General features: G+C 54.8%; 1 protein-coding gene and 1 pseudogene across 1 annotated transcript; both read left to right on the top strand.

The window, feature by feature from the left end:
• The first annotated feature begins 379 nt into the window (after positions 1 to 379).
• Positions 380 to 2,550, top strand: LOC138075289 (G2 and S phase-expressed protein 1-like; annotated as a pseudogene).
• A 4,142-nt stretch (positions 2,551 to 6,692) lies between these two features.
• Positions 6,693 to 24,294, top strand: SLX4 (SLX4 structure-specific endonuclease subunit). Its single transcript, XM_068968407.1, is given in 16 exon segments — positions 6,693 to 6,712; positions 7,867 to 8,344; positions 8,346 to 8,364; positions 9,717 to 9,938; positions 11,689 to 11,878; positions 12,730 to 12,942; positions 13,366 to 13,574; positions 13,687 to 14,003; positions 14,482 to 14,716; positions 15,087 to 15,175; positions 16,011 to 16,157; positions 17,149 to 17,318; positions 18,132 to 20,338; positions 21,914 to 22,013; positions 22,571 to 22,987; positions 23,441 to 24,294. Coding segments are annotated over 16 exon segments (5,427 nt in total). The 3' UTR covers positions 23,835 to 24,294.
• Positions 24,295 to 26,835: the final 2,541 nt, after the last annotated feature.

Here is a 26,835-nt window from a genome sequence, read left to right on the forward strand (position 1 = left end):
TTCTTGAAAGCCCTATTTGCATTTCACATTTGAAACTCAACACTCAGAACTAAATGTAGTATGACCCAGCAATCACACTCTTAGGTACAAACCCAGGAGTTCTGAAAACACACACATACATACATGAAATGTTCACACGGCCATTAGTTATAGTAGTTATAGTATAAAACTATAGTTATTTGCGGGGTGTCGCGGGGGCTCTGGGCCGGTGCTGCAGCGGCCCGCATGGTGGGGGCTTCCCTGGGGGGCTGGGGGAACCTGGGCTCCGACACCCACCCTGCTTCTGTCTCCTGCTCCTTGCTGTGACCTCTGATAGCCCTGGCCGCGGAAGGAGGAAGCGACGTGCCTTCAGCCTGCCTGCCCCTCATAAGAAGCGGAGATGGAGGCTCCCAAGAAGGAAGACATTCTTCTGTTGGCTGATGAAAAGTTTGACTTCGACCTTTCGTTGTCTTCTTTAAGTGCCAATGAAGATGATGAAGTCTTTTTTGGACCTACTGGCCATAAAGAAAGATGTACTGCTGCCAGCTTAGATTTAAATAATCAGCTTCCCGAAGAACCTCCTTTGCCAGCTTCTGAAAGACACTTCACCTGGAGTCCGCTCACGGGGGAAAAGTTTGTGGAAGTTTATAAAGAAGCTCACTTACTGGCCTTCCAGACACAAAGCAATGGCAGAACCAAGGCGGCCCAGGCTGCCCAGTCTAAAGACCCTGGGAGCCAGGAAGTGGAAGGATTCATACAGGAGTCTAAACTCAAAATAAACCTCTTTGATAGAGAAAACGAAGTGAAGAAAAGCCCCAAGTCACTTAAGTGGGAGACATACTGCCTGTCGGACGACCTCTGGAGGGCATCCCTGCTCTGGGGCACTCAGCCCGCCTCCAGCGCAGCCCCGCCAGCCACTCCTGCCCAGACCAGCTGCCCTGAGATGTCGGGGCCGCCGCCCGCCTCGTGCCCTTCTCTGCCAGCAGAGCCCAGTGCTGCTCAGCCTCCGAACCAGGCCGGGGCTCAGAAGAAGGTCGTCAGCAAGTTACTGCCGCCCCGAACCTCGTCCTTTCGAGGAAAGAGCCTTCATTCGGCCGTGGAGAAGCCTGCGAGACAGAAACCAGCTAGTCCTCCCAGGATGAAAATCCAAAATGAAAAGGACACCCACAGCAGCATGCCCCTGGACAAGCTCAGCACCACCCGGGACGTCGCCAGCGTGCCAGCCAGTGGAAGCCACTTGGTCCCAGGCAAGCGGTTGCTCCCTTGTTCCAAACAAGTCTGGGCCAAAGAAAACCATGCTAAAACCACGTGGCTGTGCTGGCGGCCTGGGAGGAAGGTCCTTGTCAGGGTCTGTCTCGGGCCTGAGCTCTGCTGCGTGTGCTTCTCCTGAGACTGGCAGAGCTAAACCAAGTGAACGTCCAGGCATCTCTGAGGACAGTGCCCGGTCAAGCTCCAGCCAGACGGGCAGAATGGGGCTCACCCTGCCACGGCCGTCCCTGAAGGCGAGCCCCAGGTGCACGGCCTACAGGCAAAGCCAGAGGCCAGGGGCTGTGGAGTGGACAGCGGAGCAGCCCAGGGGGCCCCCCAGAGCATCTCTCCCCCAGCCCCAGACCCCGGAACAGGGAGGATCTGGGCTGAGCTCTCACTGTGGTTTGTCACAGTCTTCTCAAAGGGATAAGACCAGGAGTACAAGAAGGCGCGATTCCTGCCTAAACTCCAAGACAAAGGCTGTGGCTACCCCTATGAATCAATTTAAAATTCCCAGATTTTCTACTGGTGAGCCCTCAGCTGGTACGACGCCAAAGTCCTGTCGGGCACAGTGGCCGCAGTCCTGCACGTTGGTGGGGAGGGTGGCCCATAGCACTCCCGTGAGGTGGTCCTCAAGCCACACAGAGCCTTGTCAGCAGCGTGAGGATCCCCATGAGCACGAGGTGCCTGTCGGCCCTGCCCACGCCTGCTGGCCGCCGGCTCTCCAGCCTCTGGCAACCCCGACTGTGGCCAGGCTTCTGGCTTCTCCCCTGCCTGCATCTGCTCGGCAACTCTCTTCTGAGCCCCAGAAAAAATCCACAGTGAGAACTGCACCCGCCAGGGAGGGCGACAGCCAGCCTGCGTCCAGGCGCCCCGACTTGTCCCTCGATGGCAGCTGCTCACCACCTGCTGTGCCACAGGCACTGGACTTTTCTCCAGAAAAGAGTGACTCTACTTTTTCACAAAGTATCACCACAGAAGTACCTGGACGAGGAGCAGCCCCCTGAAGCCACAGCCCTCAGTGAAGCTCTCCTCGTGGACCTCAAACTGGATCAACTCAGCCTCACCGGGGAGGCTGTGGCCACAGCCCTGGACGGCCGCCCGCTCACTGACTTCTACAGGAGCCCCGAGGCAGCCGTGGCCCCGCGGTCTGAAACTGGGCCCCTAGTCGACCTCGTGACAAACACCCCAGAGGCAAACAGGAAGGCCGTGGCCAAGCCCCCAGACAAGGTGGGACAGCTCACAGACTTGGCTTCCCCTCTGATCCTGCTGAGCCCCGAGGCGGACAAGGAAAACATGGAGTCTCCGCTCCTCAAGTTCTGAGTGGAGTGAAACAGTTCTTTGCACTTCACTCAGTTACAAGAACAGTCCTAAAGTGGTATTCAACTGTCAGAGATAAATTTTAGAAGAATTTGTGTTGGAAAAGTTGTAAAATGAAACAAAAAGCTAAAAGCTAAGTAAAGTTACCGTGCCTGGTGCAGGCTATGGGGTTGGGGGGCGGTGTTTGGCCACCTGAGGTCACTGCAGGCCACTGGCCTCCATCCTCCCAGCCCCGCTTGAGTGCTGGGTGCAGAGTGAAGAATGGGTACGCTCCGGATGAGTCTGGATTTTTTGCATGTAAAATAGCAAGTGACCATCTTTAAAGTTAAGATTGTATGAAAAGTTAAATATTCTAGTTTAAGTTAAACAGTAAAGTAAATGAAAATGGATTAAACCACCAAAAAAAAACCAAAACCTATAGTTATTAGTTATAGTAGCCAAAATGTAGAAACAACTGATAAATGGATAAATACAATGTGGTATATCCATACAAGGAAATACTATCCGGCCTTCAAAAGAAATGAACTGATTCATGCTACATGGATGACCCTTAAAAACACTACATTCCTTAAAACCCAGTCAGAAGGCTTATACAATACAATTTACATAACATATACACAACAGGCAAATGCAGAAAAGGAAAGTAGATTGGTGGTTGCCAAGGGAAAGAGTAAAGGGGAATGAGGCTCATGGGTACACAGCTTTCTATTTGGGGTTATAAAATGTTCTAGAATTAGACTGTAATGACGGTTCCTGCCTCCTGAAAAATTTGTATGCAGGTCAAGAATCAACAGTTAGAACTGGACATGGAACAACAGACTAGTTCCAAATGGGGAAGGGAGTACGTCAAGGCTGGATATTGTCACTCTGCTTATTTAACTTATATGCAGAATACATCATGTGAAATATCAGGCAAGATGAAGCACAAGCTGGAATCAAGATTGCTGGGAGAAATATCAATAACCTCAGATATGCAGATGAGGCCACCCTTATGGCAGAAAGTGAAGAACAACTAACTAAAGAGCCTCTTGATGAAAGTGAAATAGGAGAGTGAAAAAGCTGGCTTAAAACTCAACATTTAGAAAACTAAGATCACGGCATCTGGTTCATTCACTTCATGGCAAACAGATGGGGAAACAACGGAAACAGTGAGAGACTTTATTTTCTTGGGCTCCAAAATCACTGCAGATGGTGCCTGCAGCCATGAAATTAAAAGACGGGCTTACTCCTTTGAAGAAAAGCTATGAGCAAACTAGACAGCATATTAAAAAGCGGAGACATTACTTTGCCGACAAAGGTCCGTCTAGTCAAAAATATGGTTTTTCCAGTAGTCATGCATGGATGTGAGAGTTGGACTATAAAGAAAGCTGAGCACCAAAGAATTGATTGATGCTTTTGAACTGTGGTGTTGGAGAAGACTCTTGAGAATCCCCTGGACTGCAAGGAGATCCAACCAGTCCATCCTAAAGGAGATCAGTCCTGAATATTCATTGGAAGGACTGATGCTGAAGCTGAAACTCCAATCCTTTGGCCATCTGATGTGAAGGACTGACTCACTGGAAAAGACCCTGATGCTGGGAAAGATTGAAGGCAGGAGGAGAAGGGGATGTCAGAGGATGAGACGGTTGGATGGCATCACTGACTGGACAGACATGAGTTTGAGTATGCTCCGGAAGTTGGTGATAGGCAGGGAAGCCTGGAGGGCTGCAGTCCATGGGGTCACAAAGAGTCGGACACGACTGAGCGACTGAACTGAAGTGACGGTTCCACAACCTTGTGAATATACTAATAACCAACACTGTGAGAGTGAATTTTATGATATGTAAATTATAACTTAAAAAAAAAAACCTTAACTGTATCAATTTCCCAAAAACTACTCCTCCTGTATTCGTCACTTCAGTAACTGAAACCACGTTCCCAGAAACTTAGAAATTCTTTCCCAGAAACCCACAAGTATTAACAACTAATTTGGTCACGGCAATTCAAACGCCTCAATATTTCTCCTTTTCCCCAGCTTCAACTCCTAAATCCAGGACGCCCTCATTTCTTGCCTGCATCACCGCAGCCTTCTGATGAGCCTTCAGGCTTGCCTCTCCAGACCAACTTTCACACTGCAACTAGAAACTCCTTTAAAAACAGTATCTATGTCGGCTCCCAAGGACCCCAGGTTGAAGTTCGAACCCTTAATACGACTTCTAAGGTCTCTCAGACTTCAGTCCGCGGCGAACCTCTCCGGCTTCGTGAGCCCCTCAAATCCTAACAACGTGCACCTGGGAGCCTGGAGAGGGTGGGCATCGCTTCACCTTCCCGCCCGCACAGGGAAACCTGCCCCTCAGGCCTCAACCTGCTCGCAAGCGTCTCCGGGAGGAAGCCCGTGCTCGGTCGCTCGGCTCCCACTCCCGCTCTGGCGCCCCCGTTTACCTGTCGGCTCCTGACGCAGATGCGCTCAGGGGCCGCCAATGAACCGGCATACATTTCCGGTGTGAACCGTGGTGCACCCAAACTTCAACTTCAAACTGCGGCGGAGCCCGAAATTCACCTCGACTCTTCCTCAGCACTTAGTAGACTTCGCCGGGAGCCGCCTTCATAACCTCAGCCGCGCGGTCCTCTGGCGCCGCGCTCCGCCTGGTCCTGCCCCGCGCGCTTCAGGAACGCTCTCAGTCGCGCGCGCCGGCCGCAAAGGAGGATGGGACTCGAGCCTCAAGGATCCCCCTGCGCCCGCGCAGCCGCAATTATCCGCCGCGCATGCGCAGGGGCTTGGGTCGCCGTTGAGAAGGTGCTGCGGCCGCGCCAGAGGTAGGAGGAGTCGGGCTTTGAGGCCGGGAGTCTGCACCGGGGAGAGGAGGTCCGGCCGCCTCAGGCCTTTCTCGGTCTCCTGAGAGAAAAGAGCCTTCCTCGCCCGCTGCCAGCCGCGGTTAGAGGCAGGAGCCGGGCTTAGGTAGAGGGGGCCAGGGCTGTCTGAACGGAAGATGGGTGGGGGGATCCGGATACCCATGGGTCACGGCCCGGGCGTCCGACTGGCGATCGGAATTCGCCATCTGCCTTTGTAGCCGCCAAAGTCCTTGGCAGCCCCTCCCCAGATGGCAACCCGTGTGTCACCGGATTGGGGGAGGCGGGGGGTCCGCCCCGCACCTGCCCATTCATTCTTTACGCGTCTGCAGTGAGCACGGCCGCGGTAGGTACCAAGCTGGGTAGGCAGAGTCCCCGGCCCTCTGGAAAGTTGCCGTCTCGTTCGGATCTGTTACTCCTTAGCAAATACCGATAGAGCGCCTATGGCAGATACACTGTTTTAGACTAATACTGGTAGAGATGTCGCTACTCAGGGCGGTGTGGAGGCTGGAGTTTGCTCCAGCTACCACGTCCAACAGTTTGCTTGGCTTGATGTTCCAGGCGCTCAGACACGCATCTCTGCTTCTCTGTGCAGCCTTTGCTCCCACCACTTTCTCTGGTGCCAAACTCAACAGATTACTGTCGAGCACTTAAGTCAGGCACCTTGTCAGCCAAAGAGAATACAAAATGAGTGCGTGCCCTCCTGAAGTTTTGAGCTTAGTAGGGGACACAAAACAAGCTACTGAATAAAAATATAAGAGCTAATGCCCTGGAACCACACCGCCTGAGTTTGATCCCAGCCTGCCTCTTGAAAGGCTGTGAGAACTTGAGCCAGTTTCTCATTCTTGTGCTTGGTTCCTCGCTATAAAGAAGGGGTGTCAATAGGTCCTACCTAGTAGAGTTGTAAATATTAAACTAGTTAGACTTGTAAAGCACTTGGGACAGCTGCCTGCACAGTAAGCATTCAATAAATCTATTACATGTGATTATAACATGATAAACGCCACTGTGAAAACTGTGTGATGATAGAAAATAAATGGGAGTGGAGAGGGTTCAATTAGATAAAGACTGAGAAAACAAGCTTCTCTAAGGAGATGGAAGATGAAAATGAGCTAGCCATGCAAAGTAGATTTTAGGTGTGTGTGTCTGCCCCACTCTGGAAAACTAGATGATTAATGGATTACCTGGACCGTGGAAACTGCCTTATGGTATCTGAAATGAACACTCTACCATTGGGTTATTCAGTTTTGATTTTCAAAACTCCACTAAACTGTGCCAATATAAATAATCATGCCGGTAAGGCCCAGCCTTTGCACATGGACAGCGTTCTGGTCACGTGAGTTAGGAGAGTTGCTGGGGTGAGAATAGAGAAAAGTGACCTTTTTCTGATTTGGAAACATTGGTTCTGTCAATGAAGGATGAGCCTGCTGTATTCCTGTCTTTGGTTTCTTCCTGAGCGTTCAAGTGCACATTCCCTCTTTCTCTCTGTTATTATATTTCTTGCTGATAGAGCCTCTGAGAGCTGAAGGCCTTGGACCAGAGATAGTTTTTCTGGATTCAGGGACCATCTTGATTCTGTGGTGACCGCTCTTCATGGGATTCATTCCCCAGACTCTGTTTACTCTTCCAAGATGCACACATTTTTCTGCCCATGGAAGAACACGCTTTGACACGTCTTTAGGTCCCTCTCCCCTGTTGCTTTGTGGTAGCCTGTAGGATGATTAGTTTGTGTTAACCAGGCTATAGCTGAGTATTTGACAGGGCTATTGTTACCCTAAAGACTTTTCCCATACTCCACATGCTCTTGTACCTTCCTGGGAGAAATGGCATAAAATGACAATATCTATCTAATTACACTTAAATGCTTTTGGTTTTTCTCAGGTGAAAACTTAAATGGACCAAATGTGCTTTATCACCATGGAGATCCTGGAGAATCACCTGAGCACCAGGGCCAGGTGTATTCTCTCTGGGAGGTGTCTACTGGACAACAGACCCTTTCAGATGTGAACTTTAATAAAGGTAAGCTTTCAGTGTGCTGAACAAAGGTTCAGTTTGAAGAAAGACATTGTTTAAAATTTATTTATTTATCTTTCTTGGTTGTGCTGGGTCCTCACCATTCTTGGACTTTCTCTAGTTGCCGTGAGCCAGAGCTACTCTTCATTGTGGTGCATGGGCATCTCATTGTGGTGGCTTCTGTTATTCCAGAACCCAGGCTCTAGGCTCACAGGCTTCAGTAGTTGCCACACGTGGGCTCAGTAGTTGTGGCCCATGGGCCGAGTTGCTCTGCGGCACGTGGGATCTTCCCAGACTGCGAATCAAACCCATGTCCCCTGCGTTGGCAGGTGGATTCTTATCTGCTGGACCACCGGGAAGTCCAAGAAAGACATTTGAAATCATTATGGAGAGAGGGAACAATACATCCTGCTCAACTGTGCAAACTCTCCAGGTACTACAGTGAGAAGCAGCTAGGAACCATAATGAAGCTTCCAGTGTGAATGAGGCCTGGCTAGGCTCACACTCGGGTTCACTTTCTCACCTGTGCACAGGCCCGCATATCGACCCTCACTTCTCCGAAGACCAGCCTGAAAACCTTCAAACCCGTCAGATGATGGATGAGTCAGATGATGACTTTCAGGAACTCTGTGCCAGCTTTTTCCAAAGGGTGAAAAAGAATGGCCCCAAGGAAGTGTCAAAGGAAAAGAAGACACAAAAGGCCTCCAATGGCACCCAGATAAGAAGCAAACCAAAAAGGACCAAACCAACTGCTTCTAAGAGCAAAACCCCGCAAGGCCCCACTGAGAGGAAAACTTGCCCTGGCAGCCAGGTCCCGCGGACTCAAAAGCACAGGGCACCCAAGAGGCCAGAGACTGAACCAGCTCCCCCTGAAAACACCGAGGGAGGTGTACACACTTCTGCTGTACTCCAGGATAGCACATGGAGCACCCAGACAGGTAACAGTCAGAACCTCTGCCAGAGAGGACACCAGAGGTGATTTGTACCATTTTAAACCAAGGATCAGAAAACTTTCTGAAAGCTAGTAAGTTTCTTTGGCTTTGCCGGCCATACAGTCTCTGTCACAAACTATTTCTTAGACGATGTGTAATTGAATGGGCTGTGTTCCAGCAAAACTTCATTTACAAAAATAGGCAGCCTGCCCAAGACCATAGTTTGCTGACTCTTGTTTTAAACAATAATCATTAAGAAAATAATCATAACCATTGTATGAATTCTCTACATGATATATTTGGGGCCATCTGCTCTTTCATTTTCCTATTAACGTTTACATCATGCAGTTAACATGAGTTTGTGTTTTTTTTTTTTTTCATGAACATAAAAATAATGCTACTTCTCTCATTTTCTTGGGTTCATTCCAAAGTGGGTAAGTTACAGTGGGTGAGCCAATTTGGTTAGACTGCTGAGAAGGTAGAAGGCATATGCCATCTGGGTTTAGAGTCCCAGGAGACTCTTCTTGTCCTTCCTATCTCTTCCAAACACCTTTTATTCTTCTCTGTTTATTTGTTTAAAGCAACTTGCTCACCCTGCTGCCCTGGTGTATTAAACCACATGCTCAACATACATTCTTCATGCAGAACTGAAAACCAGCCTTGCGTATATAAGACAGCACAAGATCTTTGGACTCCTGAGTTCTGTTTCTAAATTTTTCTCACCTTCACTTCCTGATCTTAAATAATGTTTTTTACCTTTGTGGTCAGCATGACCTCCCCAGTGCAGTGGTGGTAGAGCCTTAGCTCACAGAGACTGTTGTAAGGCTTCATTAATGTTGCCAAAACATTTTGGTCTTTCATGCTTCCTTTGAGAGTATAGTGAAAGCTATGCTTGATTTCCCCCAGAACACTGCACTGCTCCCCCCAAAAACACACCTGCGAGGGTGACATGCAGCATCAGGGGCTGCATGGATCCCCCCAGAGGTCATCTTCAGACACCAAGTTAAAGGAGAACTTCTGACCTAGAAAGATATGTGTCTGTCATTAATAACTCTTTAATAACAGCTTTATAGGGATACAATTCACATTCTATAAAATTGACCCCTTTCAAGTGGATGGTTCAGCGACTTTATTCAGAGTTGTGCAGCCATCCCCACCACTTAATTTTAGAACATGTTTATCACCTCAGAAATGTGCCCCCTCCCATCACAGATACATATGGCAGGGGTGTTTTTATCACCACAAACAGTGAGGCTACCAAAAAACAATCAGTACTTTAGAGTTATACCTAATGTAGTCAGTAAAGGACCCATTTGAAATCTGAGGTCTTTGAAACTAGAAGAACCTTCGGTTTCTCCTGCTAGAACTGATGCGTGTGAATGTTCTCCTTGCCAGAGGCCACCACGGACAGCCTCTCGCAGCCCCCTCCTTCCTGTCTGACTGCAACGGCGCCAAGTCCCTCCAAACCCAGGGCGGCAGAGCTGGTGCTCCAGCGAATGCAGCAGTTCAAGAGAGCAGACCCCGAGCGCTTAAAACATGCTTCCGAAGGCAGCTCGCTCGAGGCTGCACCTGAAGAAAATGTCCCAAAGGGCCCTCAAGATGTGATGGCGGTGAACGGTATGAAGGAAGCACTGTCTTCCCAACAGGGTTGATGTTGGGGGAAAGGGGTCAGGAAGGAGCCTGCCTTCTCACCCAGGGGTGGGCCTTCTGCCCCACTCTCTGCCTTTGCCACTCTGGCCAGAGAACAGAGGGTCCCCTGGGTCATTTCTCACTTAGCTTCTTTGAGAAGGTACCACTTCCTCTTTTTTCATTTTGACTTATTACAAAAATTTTCCCATTCAAAAGAATCAGAAAAATATATTACAATGAAATCCCTATGCCCTCAATCTAGATTTAACAAACAGTGGACATTCTGCCACACCTTTTTTTGTCTCTATAAATGGACACTTCTTCCGTACCATCAGAAAGCAAGTCACAGACATCATGATGCTTCACCCCTAGACTCTCCTACATAACCACAATTCCATAAACACACGTGAGTCCAGAACACTGCCTGCTCACATTCACATTTCCCCGGCTGCCCCAAGGACTGCTTCTGTAGCGAACTCTTCCTGAACGAGGGTTCGTCACACGCTGCTTATAGCCGTGGCTCAGTAGTGTCTCTGGTCTAGACTCTATAACAGTCTCTTATCTTGTCCTTGTTTTTTGTGATACTGACTTCTTGAAAAATCCAGGACAGTTGTCTTTTAAAACTCCCCACTTCGTGGATTTGCTTGTTTCTGCCTGATGTCATTTAACCCTTTCCTGCAGGGAAGTGCCATCTGCTGCACATTGTACCACCCCAGGAGGCTCATACTGTCAGTGGCGCTTTATCCCCTAAACAGCAGTAATCCTCACCCCTGGTGAAAATACACAAAAGGAAAAGAAATAGGAAGAAACTATTGACAGACCTGCAGCCAGTAAATCCATAGTTTCCCGGTATTTACTTGCAGGTTTCACCTCAGGACTACTGAGCATTGTCAGGCTACCCCAAAGGCCCATGCAGGTGACACAGTGATGTGGCATCAGTCCTTGGTCCACGGGGCACCAAGGGGTGCAGAGGGGTCACTCAGCCAATGCATGAGCCCAGCCCCTGCCCTGCATGTGACTGAGTTGTTTCCATCAGTCTTCTTCACATCATACCCAGTAATCAGGAGAGAGAAACCATTTCTTTGTTTAAAAAAAGTACTGGACCAAAATGAAGTGTGGTGCTTTTCTGGCTTTGTTCCCAGGGCACATCCCACATGAGTGCCAAGGGTCTGCTCCAGCAACATCAGGTATGACAGGGCCACAACAGTGGGCACAGCTGCCTTGGGCACCATCCCAAGATTAGAATCAGTCCATCCTCTGGTCTGATGCCAAGAAAAACCAAGAGCAGCATTTGACTCTGACCTGGAGGGGCAAGAAAAAGTCAGAGCAGTAGGAGAGGTTGAGCTTTAAAGAGGAAACCTAGGATTCCTTGCAGTAGGAGCCTTACAATCCTGGGATGCCCAGGGTTGTCACTTTAGCAGAAATGGGAAACAAAAGGCAAATTCTTCAGGGCTCTGGTGCTCAGAGAGTGGTCCTGGACCAGCCATAGTGGCCTCGCCTGGAAGTTGGCCGAAATGCAGAGTCTCAGGCTCCACGTAGCCCCCCAGAGTGCCAGCCTCCCGACCTGCACTTTAATGAGCTTCCTGAGGGTCCTTGTGCCTGTTAAAAGTTTGGGGAGTACCCTGCTTGGTGTCCGGTCTCCCTGGGCTGGGTCTGGGCTCCTCATGCCCCACCCAGCGTCCTTGTCCCGTGAGGTCCAAGGACGAGCTGGTCCTCATGGGTCCTTGTGTCTCCACAGGGTGTGGACCCGGGCTCCCCGCCACAGAAAGTGACACTGCAGTGGCCTTGGCCCTCCAGCAGGAGCTTGGGCAGGAACAGGCGTCTGCACCCGACAACAGCCTGGAGGAGACGGGGTTGTTCTTTTGCCAGATCTGTCAGAAGAACCTCTCAGCCATGAATGTGACACGGAGGCAGCAGCATGTGAACCGGTAGGAGCAGCTCGGCTGTCACCTGACTGTGCTCACCTCGCCCGTAGATGTGACCAGCTCCAAGGCTCCTGTGGAATCTCCTGGGCTCCAGGGGGGAGTCTTGAGATTAGTACTTCAGTATCAGGGTTGGTCCAGCCTTGCTTTTTTTTTTAAACAACAGCTTGAGAGATAATTTGTGTGCCGTGCAATTCAGCCATTTAAAATGACCAGTGCAGTCATGTTTACTTAGTGCATTCAGAGTTGTGCAGCCGTCACCACAGTCAGCCCCAGACCCATGAAGCAGGCACCCCCATTTCCCTCTTTTCCTCAGCCCCTGGCAGCCACTCACCTGCCTTTGGTCTCCAGGGACTTGCCTGTTCCAGACATAAGTGGACTCACAATCTGTGGCCTTTCGTGTCTGGCTTCTTTCACTCAGCAGAGTTTGTGCCGTCCGTGGTGTGCTGTCTCAGTGCTTTCCTCCTTTTTATGGTTTGATGATATTCTGCTGTATGGATGGACCGCATCTTGTTCATCCATTCTTCCACTGATGGACATCTGTCTCCACCTTTTGGGTTTTGTGAATAGAGCTACTGTGAACACGCTTTTCATGTATTTGCTTGAGTATCTGTTTCCGGTTGCTGGGTCATATGTTGACTCTGGTGACTCTGTGTTTAATATATCCTAGCTTTCTTCAGGCACCTCTGCTCACAGAAACCTCAATGCAGTGTCTGGAGGCCGACTGCAGGCTGTGGGGAGGGACCAGCTTGTGGGGGGAGCAAGCCTTGGCCCACAGCACGACCACACTGACCTGAGCCCTGTCTACAATCACATGGCCAGGGAAGGGTGGTCCCACCTTTGCTGTCTTCCTCCAGGTGCTTGGATGAGGCTGAAAAGGCACTGAGATTCCCCACGCCTCAGATCCCTGAGTGCCCCCTCTGCGGCAAGCCATTTCTCACCCTGAAGAGCAGAATCAGTCACCTGAAACAGTGTGCGGTGAAGATGGAGGTCAGCCCGCAGCTCCTGCTCCAGGCTGTGCGCCTGCAGGGGGCTCAGCCCGCGGGCACCTCGGGCACTCCGGCACCCAGGTAAGTCAGAGGAAGAGGAAGAGAGATCAGAGTATGTTGATTTTTTTAAAAAAAGAAAAAGGCCTTTTGTAGTGGTGGAGGACAACAGAGCGCTGATTCTGGAGATGAAACGCTTCAGAAGAAAACTGGGCACAGTCTCCACAGGGACCGGGAGGGGACAGCGCTCCATCCTCAGAGGCTCGGGAACAGACCAGCTGGCATGGACTGGTTTCCACGAGTCCTTCCTGAGATCCCCCTGTCCCTAACAGTTTGAGCACAGAAACTGCTGATCCTTCTGTATGTTGAATCCACGTTTACCCATCTCCTCTCATTCCCCCCGCCGAGGAGAAGGGTTCCAGCCCTCCCAGGTCGAACGGGGACCCTCAGAGCAGGAACTGCTCACCCCTCTAGCTCATTCACCTTTCGGTCTGGTTGCCATTTAAGCCTCAGTGATGGAGCTGGCTGTCTGAAGCGGAAGGGAGCCACCACCAAGAAGGAGCCACGGAAGAGGCGGAAGGTCCCTGAGCCCGAGGCGCCCTCCGAGGACCTGTTGGTAGCCATGGCTCTGTCCCGCTCAGAGACGGAGCAGCAGGTGGTGCCGGCCGCGCTCAGGCTGGGGAACGCTTTTGCAGAGAGGACGAGGCTAGGAGCAGGTGCGGCGGCTGAGTGGGGTGCTGAAAAGCCTGGCCGCGCGGCAGCTGCCAAAGCTTCCCCTGGGGTCCCCGGTGGGAGGACGACTCCGTGCTGCTTCTGTTTTTTCTCCAGAGAAGAAGACCCACAAGAAGAAAGCCCCCACGTCCCCCCCACAACTGTTAGTCCAGGATGCGGAGACCACGGGCCGGCAGATACAGGACCGCCTGGCCCAGCTCCTGTCGGAGGAGGTGGAGCCGTCCAGCACGCCGCCACTCCCCACCAGCAGGATTCTAGAGGAAGAGCTGGCCAGGGGCAGCCGGGCCCTGCGACCCCCCGGGGGGGCACAGAACCTGCTGTGGGAGGCCAGTGCCCTCACCGGGGCTAGGGCCCTGGAGTCCTTCTACACGGCCAGCCTGGTGCCTCCTCTGGTGCCCCAATGGCCTGCCAAGGTGTGCTCCCTTCCGGTGGGGCAGGTGGGCTCAAGGGGAGCAGGTGGCAGCTCCGGCTGCGGCACCAAGCGCAGAGGGGAGGAAGCCGGGTGCCATGGTGTGGAGTCTAGTGTGTTGTCTTTGCAACAACCAGATGGTTCGCACAGTAGGAACAGGGAGGCCCACAGGTTTCTAAGCGTTAAGATTCTGGAGAGTTCAGAATGCAGGGTCCCAGGTCCTGCTCCGGACTGGTATAATCTGCCTGTGATGGGACCCAGGAACAAGACAGGCCTGTGTACAGGAATCGGCACTCACCTGCTTGAAGCAGTTTAGATGCCACTAGGAGGGCGGGGGCCCTGCCAAGACAGAGGTGCCTACTGACGGGTAACAGCGACAAGCTTCCCAAGTGGCTCTGGCTGGGGCTCGCTTCCCAGGGACCCTCAAGGTGGTGGCGGCTGTGGAGGCCACATGCTCACTCTGGTTCACCTACTTCTTTCAGGGTCTCACACAGGAGCCCGTGCGGCTGCCACAGCCACCCAAGCTGCCAGAACTGAGTGTGGGAACACCCGCTTCTGCCCCTGGCACCCACCCCGTGAGCCACAGCCTCCGGAGCCCAGCACCCTCCGCCAGCCAGAGGGAGCGCCAAGCCCTGCAGGATCTGCTGGAGCTGGCGGGAGAGGGGTTGCCTGCCAGCCCATGCAGCAGGGACCTGGCCAGCTTAGGGGGGGCTGCAGGTGAGACCCTGACCCTCAGGGCCTCCCCACCCCGGTACCAGGGCCGCGATGGCCGCTTGGGTCCACAGTCCCAGTTCACCCTGTCGGGAGGAGGTGGTCTCTCTGGGTGCTTTCCTTTCTCCTCAAAGGTGAATGTGACTCAGGCGAGTCCGTCAGTTTTCCTTCAGCTTTGACTGAGGACAGAGCCTTCTGCCAGAGCGAGTGGTCGTGAGGGTTGATTTCGGCTTTCTCTCCAGAGTACAACTCTGTTGGGCAGGGGTGGCGGTGCAGGTGGCCTCTGGACAGTTCGCCTTCCATGACGACATCCTCGGGTCGGCCAGATGATGCTCTTTCCCAAGTGGTGATGATTTTAACCTGCGAATCCTTTTAGGGATGGACTTGTCACTCGGTGGCCTTCCACTGACTGGGTTTGTCCTGCCAGCCAAGGAGAAGTACCCGGAGGAGGGCGGCCAGGCTTCGGTGAGCACGTCTGGTCCTGCTCGCGGCTCCATGGTCGTGGCTGCAATGCTTGTTGTATGTTCAGTGCGGCCGGCTCACAGCCAGCCTCCAGGCCCCTGCAGAGTCCACGGGCGCCCCTTGACGGCCTCTGAGCTGAGCCAGGTTCTGTCGCTTCCATTGTTGAATCCCAGGGGCACCTCAGTAGGCTCCCAGGGCCAGGCCCGGGGAGCACCCTTGCTCTGTGAGGGTGCTTCATCCAGCCAACGGGACTGACCAACTGACTCGTGAGAGTCCTGGAGGCCTCCAGCTAACAGTTCGTGTTCTGTACTGGTGACTTTCTGGGTTAGAAACTGGGTTTTCCTTAGAGAAGGTGTCATCCCGTGAGCACATTGGTATCAGCCGAGCGCTTGTCACCAAGTTCTCCCTGGGGATGTGGCACCTGTCAGAGAAGGGACATGGACTCCTTCTAGCCAGCCCCACAACTGCTTGGGCTCAGGTCCCACCTGTCACATCCGGCTGGGCTGATGGCTTCCTCACGGAGACCTAGCAGCTGCTGACCCTGCCACTGCATCCTGGCGAGGCTGTCACCCACGCCTCTCCATGCGCCGGGCCTCCATCTTCACGGGCCGGGCCTCCTGTCTAGGCCAGGGAATTGGGTGTGACAGAGAACTTGAGAAAGGACTGGGTCTTGCTGTTCCCTGTCTCTGAGGGCCTGAAGGTAACCTCATGGTGGAGCCCGACATTGGACCTGGTGAGGCAGGAGGCCCTCACTGGCTGCCTGCACCCCTTACGTTGGGCACCTGCACGGTTCGGGGGCCCACAGGTGGGAGTGGCCGCTCTCCCCCTCTCGTTGCAGCTCGCCCTTGGTCTGCTGGTGGCTGACTTCAGTGCCATGGTCAACAACCCTCACCTGAGTGACGTCCAGTTTCAGACAGACAGTGGGGAGGTGCTCTATGCCCACAAGTTTGTGCTCTATGCCCGATGCCCACTTCTCATGCAGCATGTGAGTGCGTGGCCAGGCGGCCTGCTCCCCCTTTGCTCTTGTCCCTCCTCCCTCCCCTCCCTCTCACCCCTCCTCCCCCTCCCCCTCCCCTCTGTGCCCAGCCTCTCCCTCTCTTCCTGCCCCTTTCCTCCCCACACCCCCACTCTCCGCCCACTGCCCCTGACCTGTTCTTCCCCTGATGCCATAAAGGTTGTACTTCCCTGGAGAAGACAGGTTTGAGGTCAAGAAGTGCTATGAGGAGATGAGCTCAGGGCTGGGAAACATCAGATTTCTTGTTCCATTGAATAAAAATCCTGTTTTCCCTAGAACTGTTTCCTTTTCCTCTATTTACATATCAGTAAAGTCTTATGGAGAAGGAAATGGCAACCCACTCCAGTGTTCTTGCCTGGAGAATCCCAGGGATGGGGGAGCCTGGTGGGCTGCCGTCTGTGGGGTCACACAGAGTCGGACACAACTGAAGTGACTTAGCAGTAGCAAAGTCTTATAATCACCTTCTGTTTTTTTCTGCCATGCTGTGTGGCTTGAAGAATCTTAAATTCCCCAACCAGGGATTGAACCCTCACCCTTGGCAGTGAGAGTGTGAAGTCCTAACCACTGGATCACCAGGGAAGTCCCTAACTGACCTCATTAAGGCTGAGCTGCTATGACATTTCTGTGTTGTCATATCTTGACTTGAACGTGTCATGGACTTGAACGTGGCATCACAAGAATCCCGGAAACTGCTGTCAGTCTCGTCAGAAAGTTCTGGTGCCTTTGATAGGCTTGTCAACAGAGGACTGACTGGCTCCTTAAGCCTCTATCGCTGACTTGACTTTGGAAACAGACAGGTTTTGTGCCCTAACCTGAAGAATTCCTGGTCAGCTAAATGGAGTGACTCTGGCTAATGCCCGTCCTAGGACGAGATCCAAGGCGCCAGAACCTCCTGAGGCCGGTTTTGCCCCGGGTCACGGCTGTCCCGTCAGTAACTCTTCCATGTGCATCTGTCCCTCAGGTAAACAGTGAAGCCTTCCTGGCCGAAGAGGATGGTGACTTGAGGCGCCAGCGCGTGCTGCTGCGTGACGTCAGCACCGAGGCCGCCCAGGCATTCCTGCATTACCTCTATGCTGCTGACACCATCCTGACTCCCCAGCTGGCCCCTGACCTGCGCTCTCTGGCCCAGAGGTCTGGGCTGTTCTTTCCACTTACTTCTCGGTTTTTGACAGTAACCGACAGGGATTATCTGGTTGATGGCCCATGAGAGGTCAGGGCTGAGTCCTTCCTGTACCTTCTAATCCCAAGTTTATGGCCAGTGGTGACCTTGAACAGGGTGTACTGACCAAGATTCTGGCCACAGGGAACACTTGGAGGGGAGCCCAGTGGCTTTCACTCGCTGGGAGTGACGAAGGGGTGGTCTCAGGCCCCAGCCCCAGCAACACCACCCCTCGGCAGTTCCGCCACCAGAGCTGCCCAACGGCCACCCCTCCAAGTCTGAGAAGGCGGACGTCAGCAGGATGCTTGCTCTGACGCTCCTGACGCTGCAGCTGCCTGGTCTCTCCACCCCCGTGTCCTGGTTCCACCTCTGGGGTGGAACCTGGGGAGGGGCGGGCTTGGCCTCCGGGGTCTCCAAGGTGCCGATGAGATGGCAGAGCTCCAGGCAGGCTGGCGCACGTGTCCGGGCTGACCCAAACCAGCCTGGGCGACCCCGTGTGTGTCAGTCCCGGTGCTTTAGGTCCGGTCACAGAACCCCCCAGCCCCGCGGTCCCACCTCAGCTCACTCTCAGGCTGCACAGTGAGGCTAGTGGACCCTCCCCAGACGCTGTTTCTAGAGCTGAGTGGCCTGGGGCATTGCTGGGCGTGGACATGGGCACTGTCTCTGCAGGGGAGTGGGGAAGGGCCAGGGAGAGTCACGGCCGTGGGGACTCCTGCCCTGAGCCTCCTGAGCCAGGGCGCTGCCTCTGCGCAGAGGGTTGGTGACGCGTGGCTTTCCTCTTGCAGGTTTGGGGTGAGTGAGCTTGTTCACCTGTGCGAGCAAGTGCCCTTTGTGATGGATGCAGAAGGTGGACAGGCAAAGGAGCAGGAAGACGACGCTGACGGCAGAGTGGAGACTTTCCGAGAGCTCCTGCACTTTGTGTGGCTGGGTGAGGAGGAGAGAGCAGAGGCCCTGCTGAAGCCGGAGGGCCGCGAAGAAGACAGAGAAAAGGTCAACGAGGAGGAGATGGAAGAAATTTATGAATTCGCAGCTACTCAGCGAAAGCTGCTCCAGGGGGAGAAAGCTCCAGAGCCAGAGGAAGCAGCTGACCTGCTCGGGGAGGATGGTCCAGTTCCGGGGGAAATCCTCACAAGTGAACAGGATAAAGAACAGCCAGAAAATGCAGAGCAGGTGGAATCATCCGGGCAAGGAAGAGATGAGACCCCAGCCAAATGGGGAAACACGAGACAGTCCACACTTCTGCCCCCCAGCGACCAGGCTTTGAACGGGGGAGAGAGAGCAGAGGCCCCAGAGGGAGCACTGGCTCCTCCCTGCTCCTCCAGCCCTGCCCAGGGCCGGCCAGAGAGGGAGGAAAGCGCCCCTCTGTGCTCAGCTGATGATGATAACGTTCAGCAGCCTTTTTCATCACCTCAAGCTGGATACTCTGAACTCTCCCGGGTGACGAGCGATTGGGAAGAAGGAAACAGGACCATCCAAGAAAGGGAGGTAGAGGGGTTCCATCCCCCTGCACACCAGCAGGCACCCCCCTCACGCTCATGCTTCTTCCCACCGCAGCCCCATCAAGGCCAGAGTCCTCGCCAGCCACGTCCTCACACTCGTCGCCCCAATGACCTGTCCCCACCAATACTCCAGTTGCAGGGCACAGCTTCCAGCATGGCCTCCCAGAACTTATCACTGAAGCCAAAGAAAGCCAGGCGCCTTCCCTCGTCACGTGAGGACCCAGGCCAGAAAGACAAGGAATGTAGTTCCGCACTGGAATGCAGAGGTAAAGGGGTCCTGATCTTCCCAGAAAAATCTCCACCCATGGATCTAACCCGGTCAGGACCTGGCCGCCGGAGCTCCAGGCCTGAGACCTCTCCCCGCAGCATGAACAGAGAAGACGAGGTGATCCTGTTACTGGATTCAGATGAAGAGCTGGAGCTGGAGCAAACCAAAGCAAAGTCATTTCTGAACAGTCCCTTAGAAGACAAGAAAGTTCTGGAAGTCAGCGCCAAGTCCTCTGAACTGTTTTCCATCATTGACCTCGACGCGGAGCAGGAGCCTCCCCAAAGCCCACCAGGAAGCCAGGCCCTGCTGCCGCGGGAGGTGGAGGGGCGGCTAGGGGCCAGCATCAACGACAGCACCACGGACACCTCGTGGCTCGTGCCCGCCACCCCGCTGGCCAGCGGGAGCTGCGACTGCTCCTCGCAGACCCAGATCACAGGCCTCGGGGCCAGGCCACCAGCAGACCCGCTGGCTCTGCCCAAGCCCAGGACCCTGTTAGAGAACAGGGACGAACCCGAAGCCACGAGTAAGTTTTCGGTCATCATACCCCAGACATCGTCCCCACACCTGGGACCCGCCGCTCCTGGAGGCTCTGATGGGAGAAGGCAGGCCTGCAGCAGCCCATTCAGCCCCCGCCGCAGACTCCTCCCACGTGCTTCTCTGGCTCCCCGGCCCATCTTAGGAGGCCTCGCCAACCTCCCCAGGCAGCTCCCGAAGTGCCTGCCTCCTGCGCGGAGCCCGGCAGCTCAGGCTCCCGTGAGTGAAGTGGTGGAGGTGGAGGACAGTGAGGACGAGCAGGAGGCAGCCTCCCAACAGGCAAGCAGCAGCCCCCTGCTGGACGGTGACCCCCCGCTTCCAGCCGAGGACTGGTGCTGGCACATGGAGCCCCTCTCACCGATCCCCATTGATCACCTGAACCTCGAGCGGACAGGCCCCTTGAGCACCAGCAGCCCCAACACCAGGGCAGAGGGTGCCCCAGACAGCAGAGACTGCCACTCCCCGGCACTGCTGGGGACCACCCCAATCCGAGGGAGCTACACTGGCCGGAGGAAGTCTCAAGAGAAGTCCTCTGGGGCTGGCTCCCCTGGGAGCCACCGGCAGAGCTTTCTGAACTCAGCTCTGTGGGATGACTGGAACGAAGAAGATCAGAGGTCCTCAGAGGTGGCTCCTCTGCCCCAGACGCCGCGCACAGATGGAGCCCAGAGGTCACACAAGTTACAGACGCCAGGTGAGTAGTGGGAGGGTGTTTGTCTCCGTTTCATGCTGAGGGGCATGAAGTCATAATGACAGCGAGGGGCGGCCAGCCCTCCCCTTGCCTGCCTGACCTTCTCCACGGTTAGGGAGGAAAGGCCTGCGGTCAAACATACACTTCTTAAGCTAGTAAGTACAGGGGCATCCTAAAGCTGCCTGGATTCTGCGCTCACCTGGGCACCTATTAAGGATCCCTGTCTGCGGCCCCGCTCCAGAATACCTCACCAGCACTTCAGGGAGACTGATGAGCCCCTCAGGTTCATCTTAAGAGCAGAAACGTGTGGCTCCTCAAATAGTCAAACAATTGCCATTATCACCAGGTCATTGCACTCCAGCATTCAAAGACTTGAGATCGGGACTCAGACACATCCTGCACACTCATGTTCACAGCAGCACTATTCACAACAGCCAAAAAGTAGGAACAATGCAAATGTACATCAGCTGATAAGTGAATAAAGGGGGTCCATCCCAACAGTGAGTCTTCTCAGCCATACAAAGCTCTGACACAGGCTACAACATGGACGAACCTTCAAAACATGGTGCTCGGGGAGAGAAGCCAGACTCAAAAGGCCACGCCGTATGATTCCAATTATGAGCTGTCCCGATGGACAGGTCCACAGAGAGCGAAAGTAGATGAGTGATCGCCAGGGGTGGTGGGGGCGGAGAACGGGGACAGACCGGCATGGAGCTTCCTCTGGGGAGTGAGATGTTTTACAGCAAGAAAGAGGTGGGGGCTGCACAACGCTGTGAATGGTCTGAGTGCTACCGAATGGTTCACATGAAAAGTTACGTGACCGTCATCTCAAAAGAAAACCAGGCCAGGTTCCACCCCAGGGCTGCTGCTTCAGGAGGTCTGGGGTGTGACCAAGAATTTGCATTTCTAACAGGTGCCCAGGTGGCATGTGAGAACCACTTCGGGAGACTTGAGACCAGGGTATCTTAGAATCTGAGGGGAGATTCACGGGGGTGATAGACTCTCTGAAATTGTATAAAGAACCTTGTGCATTTTTCAGGAGACAGAGCCTGTTATTTTCATTGGTGTCTCAAAGGGCTCCATGCTCATAAAAAGGATAAGAACCAAAGTCCAGATGTACCTAAATTGTCCCTAAGTTGTCTTTTAAATATTGATTTAAAAAAAAAAAAGCATTACTAAGATGTTATTCACATACCATAAAATTCACCCTTTCAAATGTACAATTCAGTACTTTTAATACAATATTCTACAACTGTCTGATTTCCAGGATGTTTGCATCATCACCTGAAAATAAATCCTGTCCCCATAAGCAGTCAACCCACTGCCCCTTCAGCCTGACCCCTGGCCCCCACTTACCTGCCTTTGAGCCCCTAGCAGCGTCAGCACCACGGAGCCCTGGCCTTCCCCGGGTGCTGTGTGATGCTTCCTGACGGGAAGGCAGGATGCCAGAGTCAAGCGGGGAAGGGTGGACATCACCGCTCTCCCAGAGCGAGGGCAGCGCAAGCAAAGTATCTGGGTGACACTCCCAGAGTCAGAAGAGGCCCTCCTGCTGAAACGTGTTTCTTTTGTTCTGTCCAGAAGGTGCTGATCGGAAGAACTTGCCCCCGAAAGTGCCCATAACCCCAATGCCAAGGTACTCCATCATGGAGACTCCAGTGCTGAAGAAAGAGCTGGACAGGTCAGTGTCCTTCTGGAAAGCTCGTTCCGAGCAGACCCTCCCTCCCATGTGTGTCCAGGCTCAGCGAAGTGGGAAACAGGAGGGTCTGCTGTGGGGGTCCGCTCTGGGCTCTGGTGGCAGGAGCCTCTGGTTGGTGGGGGCTGTGCATGACTCGGCTCTTCACCTACTGTTCCTCATGTGACTCAGGGCTGAGAAACATGCTCCTCCAGGTCACTCGCTGGGGACAGGCCTCCATGTGCCACGTGGGTGGGAATGGGACTCTTGCCTTAATGGTCTGAGGATAGAGACCCGGTTTTTTAAAAGAACATCACAATTATCACATTCCAGTGAATTCCGCTGTTCATCCTGGGCCCCAGGGAGGTCCTTGCTACCCTGCCACTCACAACTCAGAGTGTGGTCCTTCTGGATTATTCCTGAGTCTGCTCTATGGGTATTCAGGATGGATACTGAGCTCTGAATGCTCATGAGTCAGACATTTAAGATTTAAGTACACAAGGCCACCAGTTTAATTTGTTGATAACTGCTCTTTGCTGAAGTGCACCTGTTTCCCCATTAAGGTTTGGGGTCCGCCCTCTGCCCAAACGCCAGATGGTCCTGAAACTGAAGGAGATATTCCAGTACACTCATCAGACGCTGGAGTCAGACTCCGAGAACGAGGGCCAGTCCTCACAGCTGCCCTTGGAGGCTCCCTGCAGCCAGACCTACACCACCCAGACCACTAAGGCTTCAAGGGCAGCTGGCCACACCCAGCTGGAGGCCCCTCCTGGCCGCGTTCCCCAGAGGTCCAAGGGACTTGCCAAGACCAAGGGCCCCCAACATCACAAGCAGCAGCCTGGTGGCAGCATCTCTGCCCTGAGCGTGTCACCAGCCAAGGAGGAGCCTTTGGACCCTAGTGGGGACGCCCAGCTCCCGGCCTCGCAGGAGTCCAAGGCCACGTCTGTGGACAGCGGGGACAGCTGCTGCAGCTCGCAGAGGTAACCGCGTGAGAACACGGCCGGCGTTCATAGGCCCTCTGACCCCGAGCCTTGAGAGTTGGCATAAGCGAGGCTTGACAGCCGACACTCAGAAATCCCAGTGGCCTTCTGGCTTTGGACGACAGGAGACTGCGGTGGGGTTAAAGGTCAGCCCCCTGGGCCTCCCAGGCAGACCTCTGGGGCTCCCACACACTCGCCCACAGGTGGGGCCAGCCTAGTGCGGCTGCCCTCGGCATGAGATCCTGGCTGAGGGCGTGGTCCCGCTCAGGCCGGCAGCTACCGTGCCAAGGACATAGCAGCCTGGGGCTTCCTGCCGCCCCAGGGTTATCCCTGCCACGTGCCGGGCTTGCAGGGGACACAGACACACACTCCTGCCCTCAGAGAGGCTCCTGGTCTTGGGGTGGAGGTGGAAAGAAGGGGTGTTGCAAGGTGTTACCGTCTGGTGCTTTTCAGCTCATCCTGTGAGTTTGGAACGGCCTTGGAGTCTGTGGGAGAAGAGGAGGCAGGCGAGGAGGTGGTCAGCGCCTCACAGGCGGCCGTCCAGGCAGTGGCCACAGAGGAGGCCGTGCGGCGCTATATCCGCTCCCAGCCGGCCCTCTACCGCAAGGTCCTGCTGTACCAGCCCGTCGAGCTGGCGGAGCTGCAGGCTGAGCTGAAGCAGCAGGGCATCCACGTGGCCTCGGGGAAGCTGCTGGACTTCCTGGACACCCAGTGCATCACCTTCACCACGGCCGCCACCCGCAAAGAGAAGCTTGGGAGGAAGAGGCAGCAGCCCGCGGGCAAGAAGAGGGGCAGAGCCCGCAGGCCCGCCCCTCACTCCCCAGTCCCAGCCGTCAGCAGCCTGTGAGAGCCTGCGGCTCCTGTCCATCCACAGGCCAGGCCCCCGCGGTGCTTCCGGGTCTTCTGACCACACTCTCCCCCTATGAGTGACTGTCTTGGAACAGCCTGCTTTCAATATCCTGGAGTGTCCTTAGAGTGGTTTGCTGGATTTAGGGCCCAGCCACCCCCCTCCATTGGTGCCCACTGTTTGTCTCCACATGTGTCAGGAGGGGTGATGGGCCACTGCCAGCTGCCAGGGTGAGGCCTGAGTCAGGCGTGTCTTCCCCTCTGTCCACCAGTCACAGGTGTCCGTGTCCTGAGACAGGCGGCAGGTCTAGCCTGCCCCAGCCCTGTCTTCCTTCTCAGTACTCGGGCCTCCACCAGCAGACCGACTGTCCACAGGCTCCAGGTGCTCTGCTGGCCCAGCTGTCCTGCCCAGTCACCTGTCATTGTCACCAGCAGCCTCCAAACCGAACAGTCCTGAAGGCCAGCACAGCATGTAAGCCCCCAAATAAACAGTTCTTTGTTACCTGGTTTTGCCAGTGCGTGTGGTAGCTGCGGAACACAGGTGAGGGCTGAAAAAGAAGAAAAGTTTGGTCTCTACGTCCTTGTGAATGTCTCGTCTGTTTCAAGTACAGTGTGGTTGATTTTATATGATGTGCAATAAAAACATAAAGGCTTTACTGAAAGCTTCTAGATGCCACACTCCAGTAACGGGCTGTGGGGAGGGGCCCCCAGCACCCCCACACGTCTCCATCTCTGGGGGACCCAGGCCTGCTGGTTATTACTAATAGAGGTTTGTTCCCTCACTCAGGCACACACTGCCCACCCACACGCCCACAGTCAAGAGTCCTCAGCAGGCGCTGAGCTCTGCCCTCTATGCTCCCCCACTGGTTTGTTACCTACAGGCTCAAGCCACCCACCTGCAGGGTCCTTCCCCCTGGGTCGGAATCTGCATTTTAACAGGGTGTGTTTGTGAAGCTTGCTCTGGCCCAAGTGCCAGGCCCTGTGGAAAAGTGGGAACAGGCCAACACCTCTGGTCACCTAGGGAAGGCCTGTCCTGTGCTGGCTGTGATGGTCAGCGCTTGGGGTGGCCCAAAGGGACAGCTTCCTGGAAGAGGGGTTTGTGAGCTGGGCCTCAGCAGCATGCAGCGTTCGGGGAGGTGAGATGGGGTTTCTTGAACATGTATTGTGTGTCCTAATTCATGACCAGGCAGAGGGGGACCTGGCCTTCCCTGTGTCTGCTGCCTGGGGGTGGACAACAAGAGAGAAGCTGGGGCTCAGATCCCCACTTGATCAGACCAAAGAAGCTACCATGTGTGTCCTGTATGAAGGGCCTGAGGCCTCCTCCCCTGTGGGCTGTGTTAGGAGAACAAGATGAAGTCGGGCAGGAGGGAGCTAACCATGTCCTCACCTGGGTCGCTGGATGGCTGGGAGACCCTGAGGCTCAAGTGCACAGTCCAGGGTCGGGGATGGGGGTCCTGGGAGCCTCCCTCCTCAGACAGCATCCCAACTCATAACACTACCAACTACAGGTGGATAAGGAGGCATTGGGGGAGGGATTAAAGTTGATAAAAAGCCAAGGGAAGGTGAGCCTGGGGGCCAAAGACCCTTGAAGACCCTGGCCTGTGTGGTCTGGCTGGGGCATCCCTGGAGGCCAGCAGGAGTCAGCAGTGGGCCTGGCCAGGCTCAAGGCACAGCCTGAACTGAGTGCAGAGCATGGAAAGGCGGTTAAACCAGCCAATACAGGAAAGACCACTACATCCAGATAGTCGGTGGCGCCTGGGTCAGCATGACATTCAGGCATGAGGGACTAGGTCCAGCTAACTGACTGAAAAGGAGCCAGGGATGAGGAGCTGTCCTCCCACTGCCCACAGGGAGCCGAGGCCCGGCTGGCCAGGGCACAGGAAGGACGCACATTGAGCTCCAAGCAGCGGAACCTTCGCCCGTCGGAGGAAATGATGGGACGCCCATGCTGCACTGTGATGTGACCTCCCGGGTGGGTTCCACTTCCTGTGGCCTGGCCTTGGCCTGGACAGGGCCACTCACAGCAGTCGAAGGAGGCCCACAGCCCAGCTTGAGCTGGGCCCAGGCAAGGGGGCCCCGGGGGCCCGCACAGCCCCAGAGAGGCCCCTGCAGGCAGGAAGCCTCAGGCTGTGGGCAAGCTGGGAAGGGCCCGTCTGGTGGACCTCAACTCCAGGTGGATGGAAAGCCCCAGAGAGAACCACCATGGGAGACGCCCACCCCAAGCACACAAACACCCCCAGGAGAGCCAGGAGAGGGCCCCGAACTTGTCAGAGCAGCCAGAGGAGGCAGCCTGGGGTTCCGGCCCTGCCAGTCACGTGCCATCCCTTCAGGGGTGGGTGGGTGGGGGATGGGGGAGGGAAGTCGGGGGGGCAGTGCCTACGCGGGGTGATCCCGAGATCCCCACAAAGGATGCTGTTTCCTCCCGTGCCCAGGATCCTGAGCGGTGGAGGGAGGAGCCGAGCAGCCTCCCGGCCTCTGCCGCGTGACAGGCACCCCCAGGCCCCTGTGGTTCCCACATCCTGTGGGCGCCTGCTCTCAGACGCCTGGGCTGTACCGCCGGACGAGGCTGCAGCCGCCAGTCTGCACTCTGCCTGACTGCACCCCAGGGGCGCTTCGAGGGCAGCCTCTGTGTGTCCCCCCAGCACCCAGCTGGCACGTGAGAGGGAGGGAGGGAGGGGAAGGGTGGCCAGGAGGGTGTCCCTGTACAAAGCACTTCCGATCTGCTGTCCTGGTTCCCCCTCTCCCCTCCATCACCCATGCAGCTCGTGACAACACATGCCCCCTCCCACCTCCCCTCACACACAACCTGCTGCACTTATCTCAGCCTACCACCCTCCTGCTCTGCAACCATCGCTGGCTCCCACCTGCTCGCAGAGGGAAGCTGAGGCTCCCTCCCGTCACTCTGCCCCCACGTCATCACCTGCTGCTCTCGGTGGCTTCCCATAGAGTGGTTTGCTCCCTGTCTGTCACCAGAGGATGTCTTGTATTTCTCCTCCTTTGTA

This window comes from Capricornis sumatraensis, chromosome 3 (assembly GCF_032405125.1).
Source record: "Capricornis sumatraensis isolate serow.1 chromosome 3, serow.2, whole genome shotgun sequence".
In the NCBI taxonomy this organism is placed as follows: domain Eukaryota; kingdom Metazoa; phylum Chordata; class Mammalia; order Artiodactyla; family Bovidae; genus Capricornis; species Capricornis sumatraensis.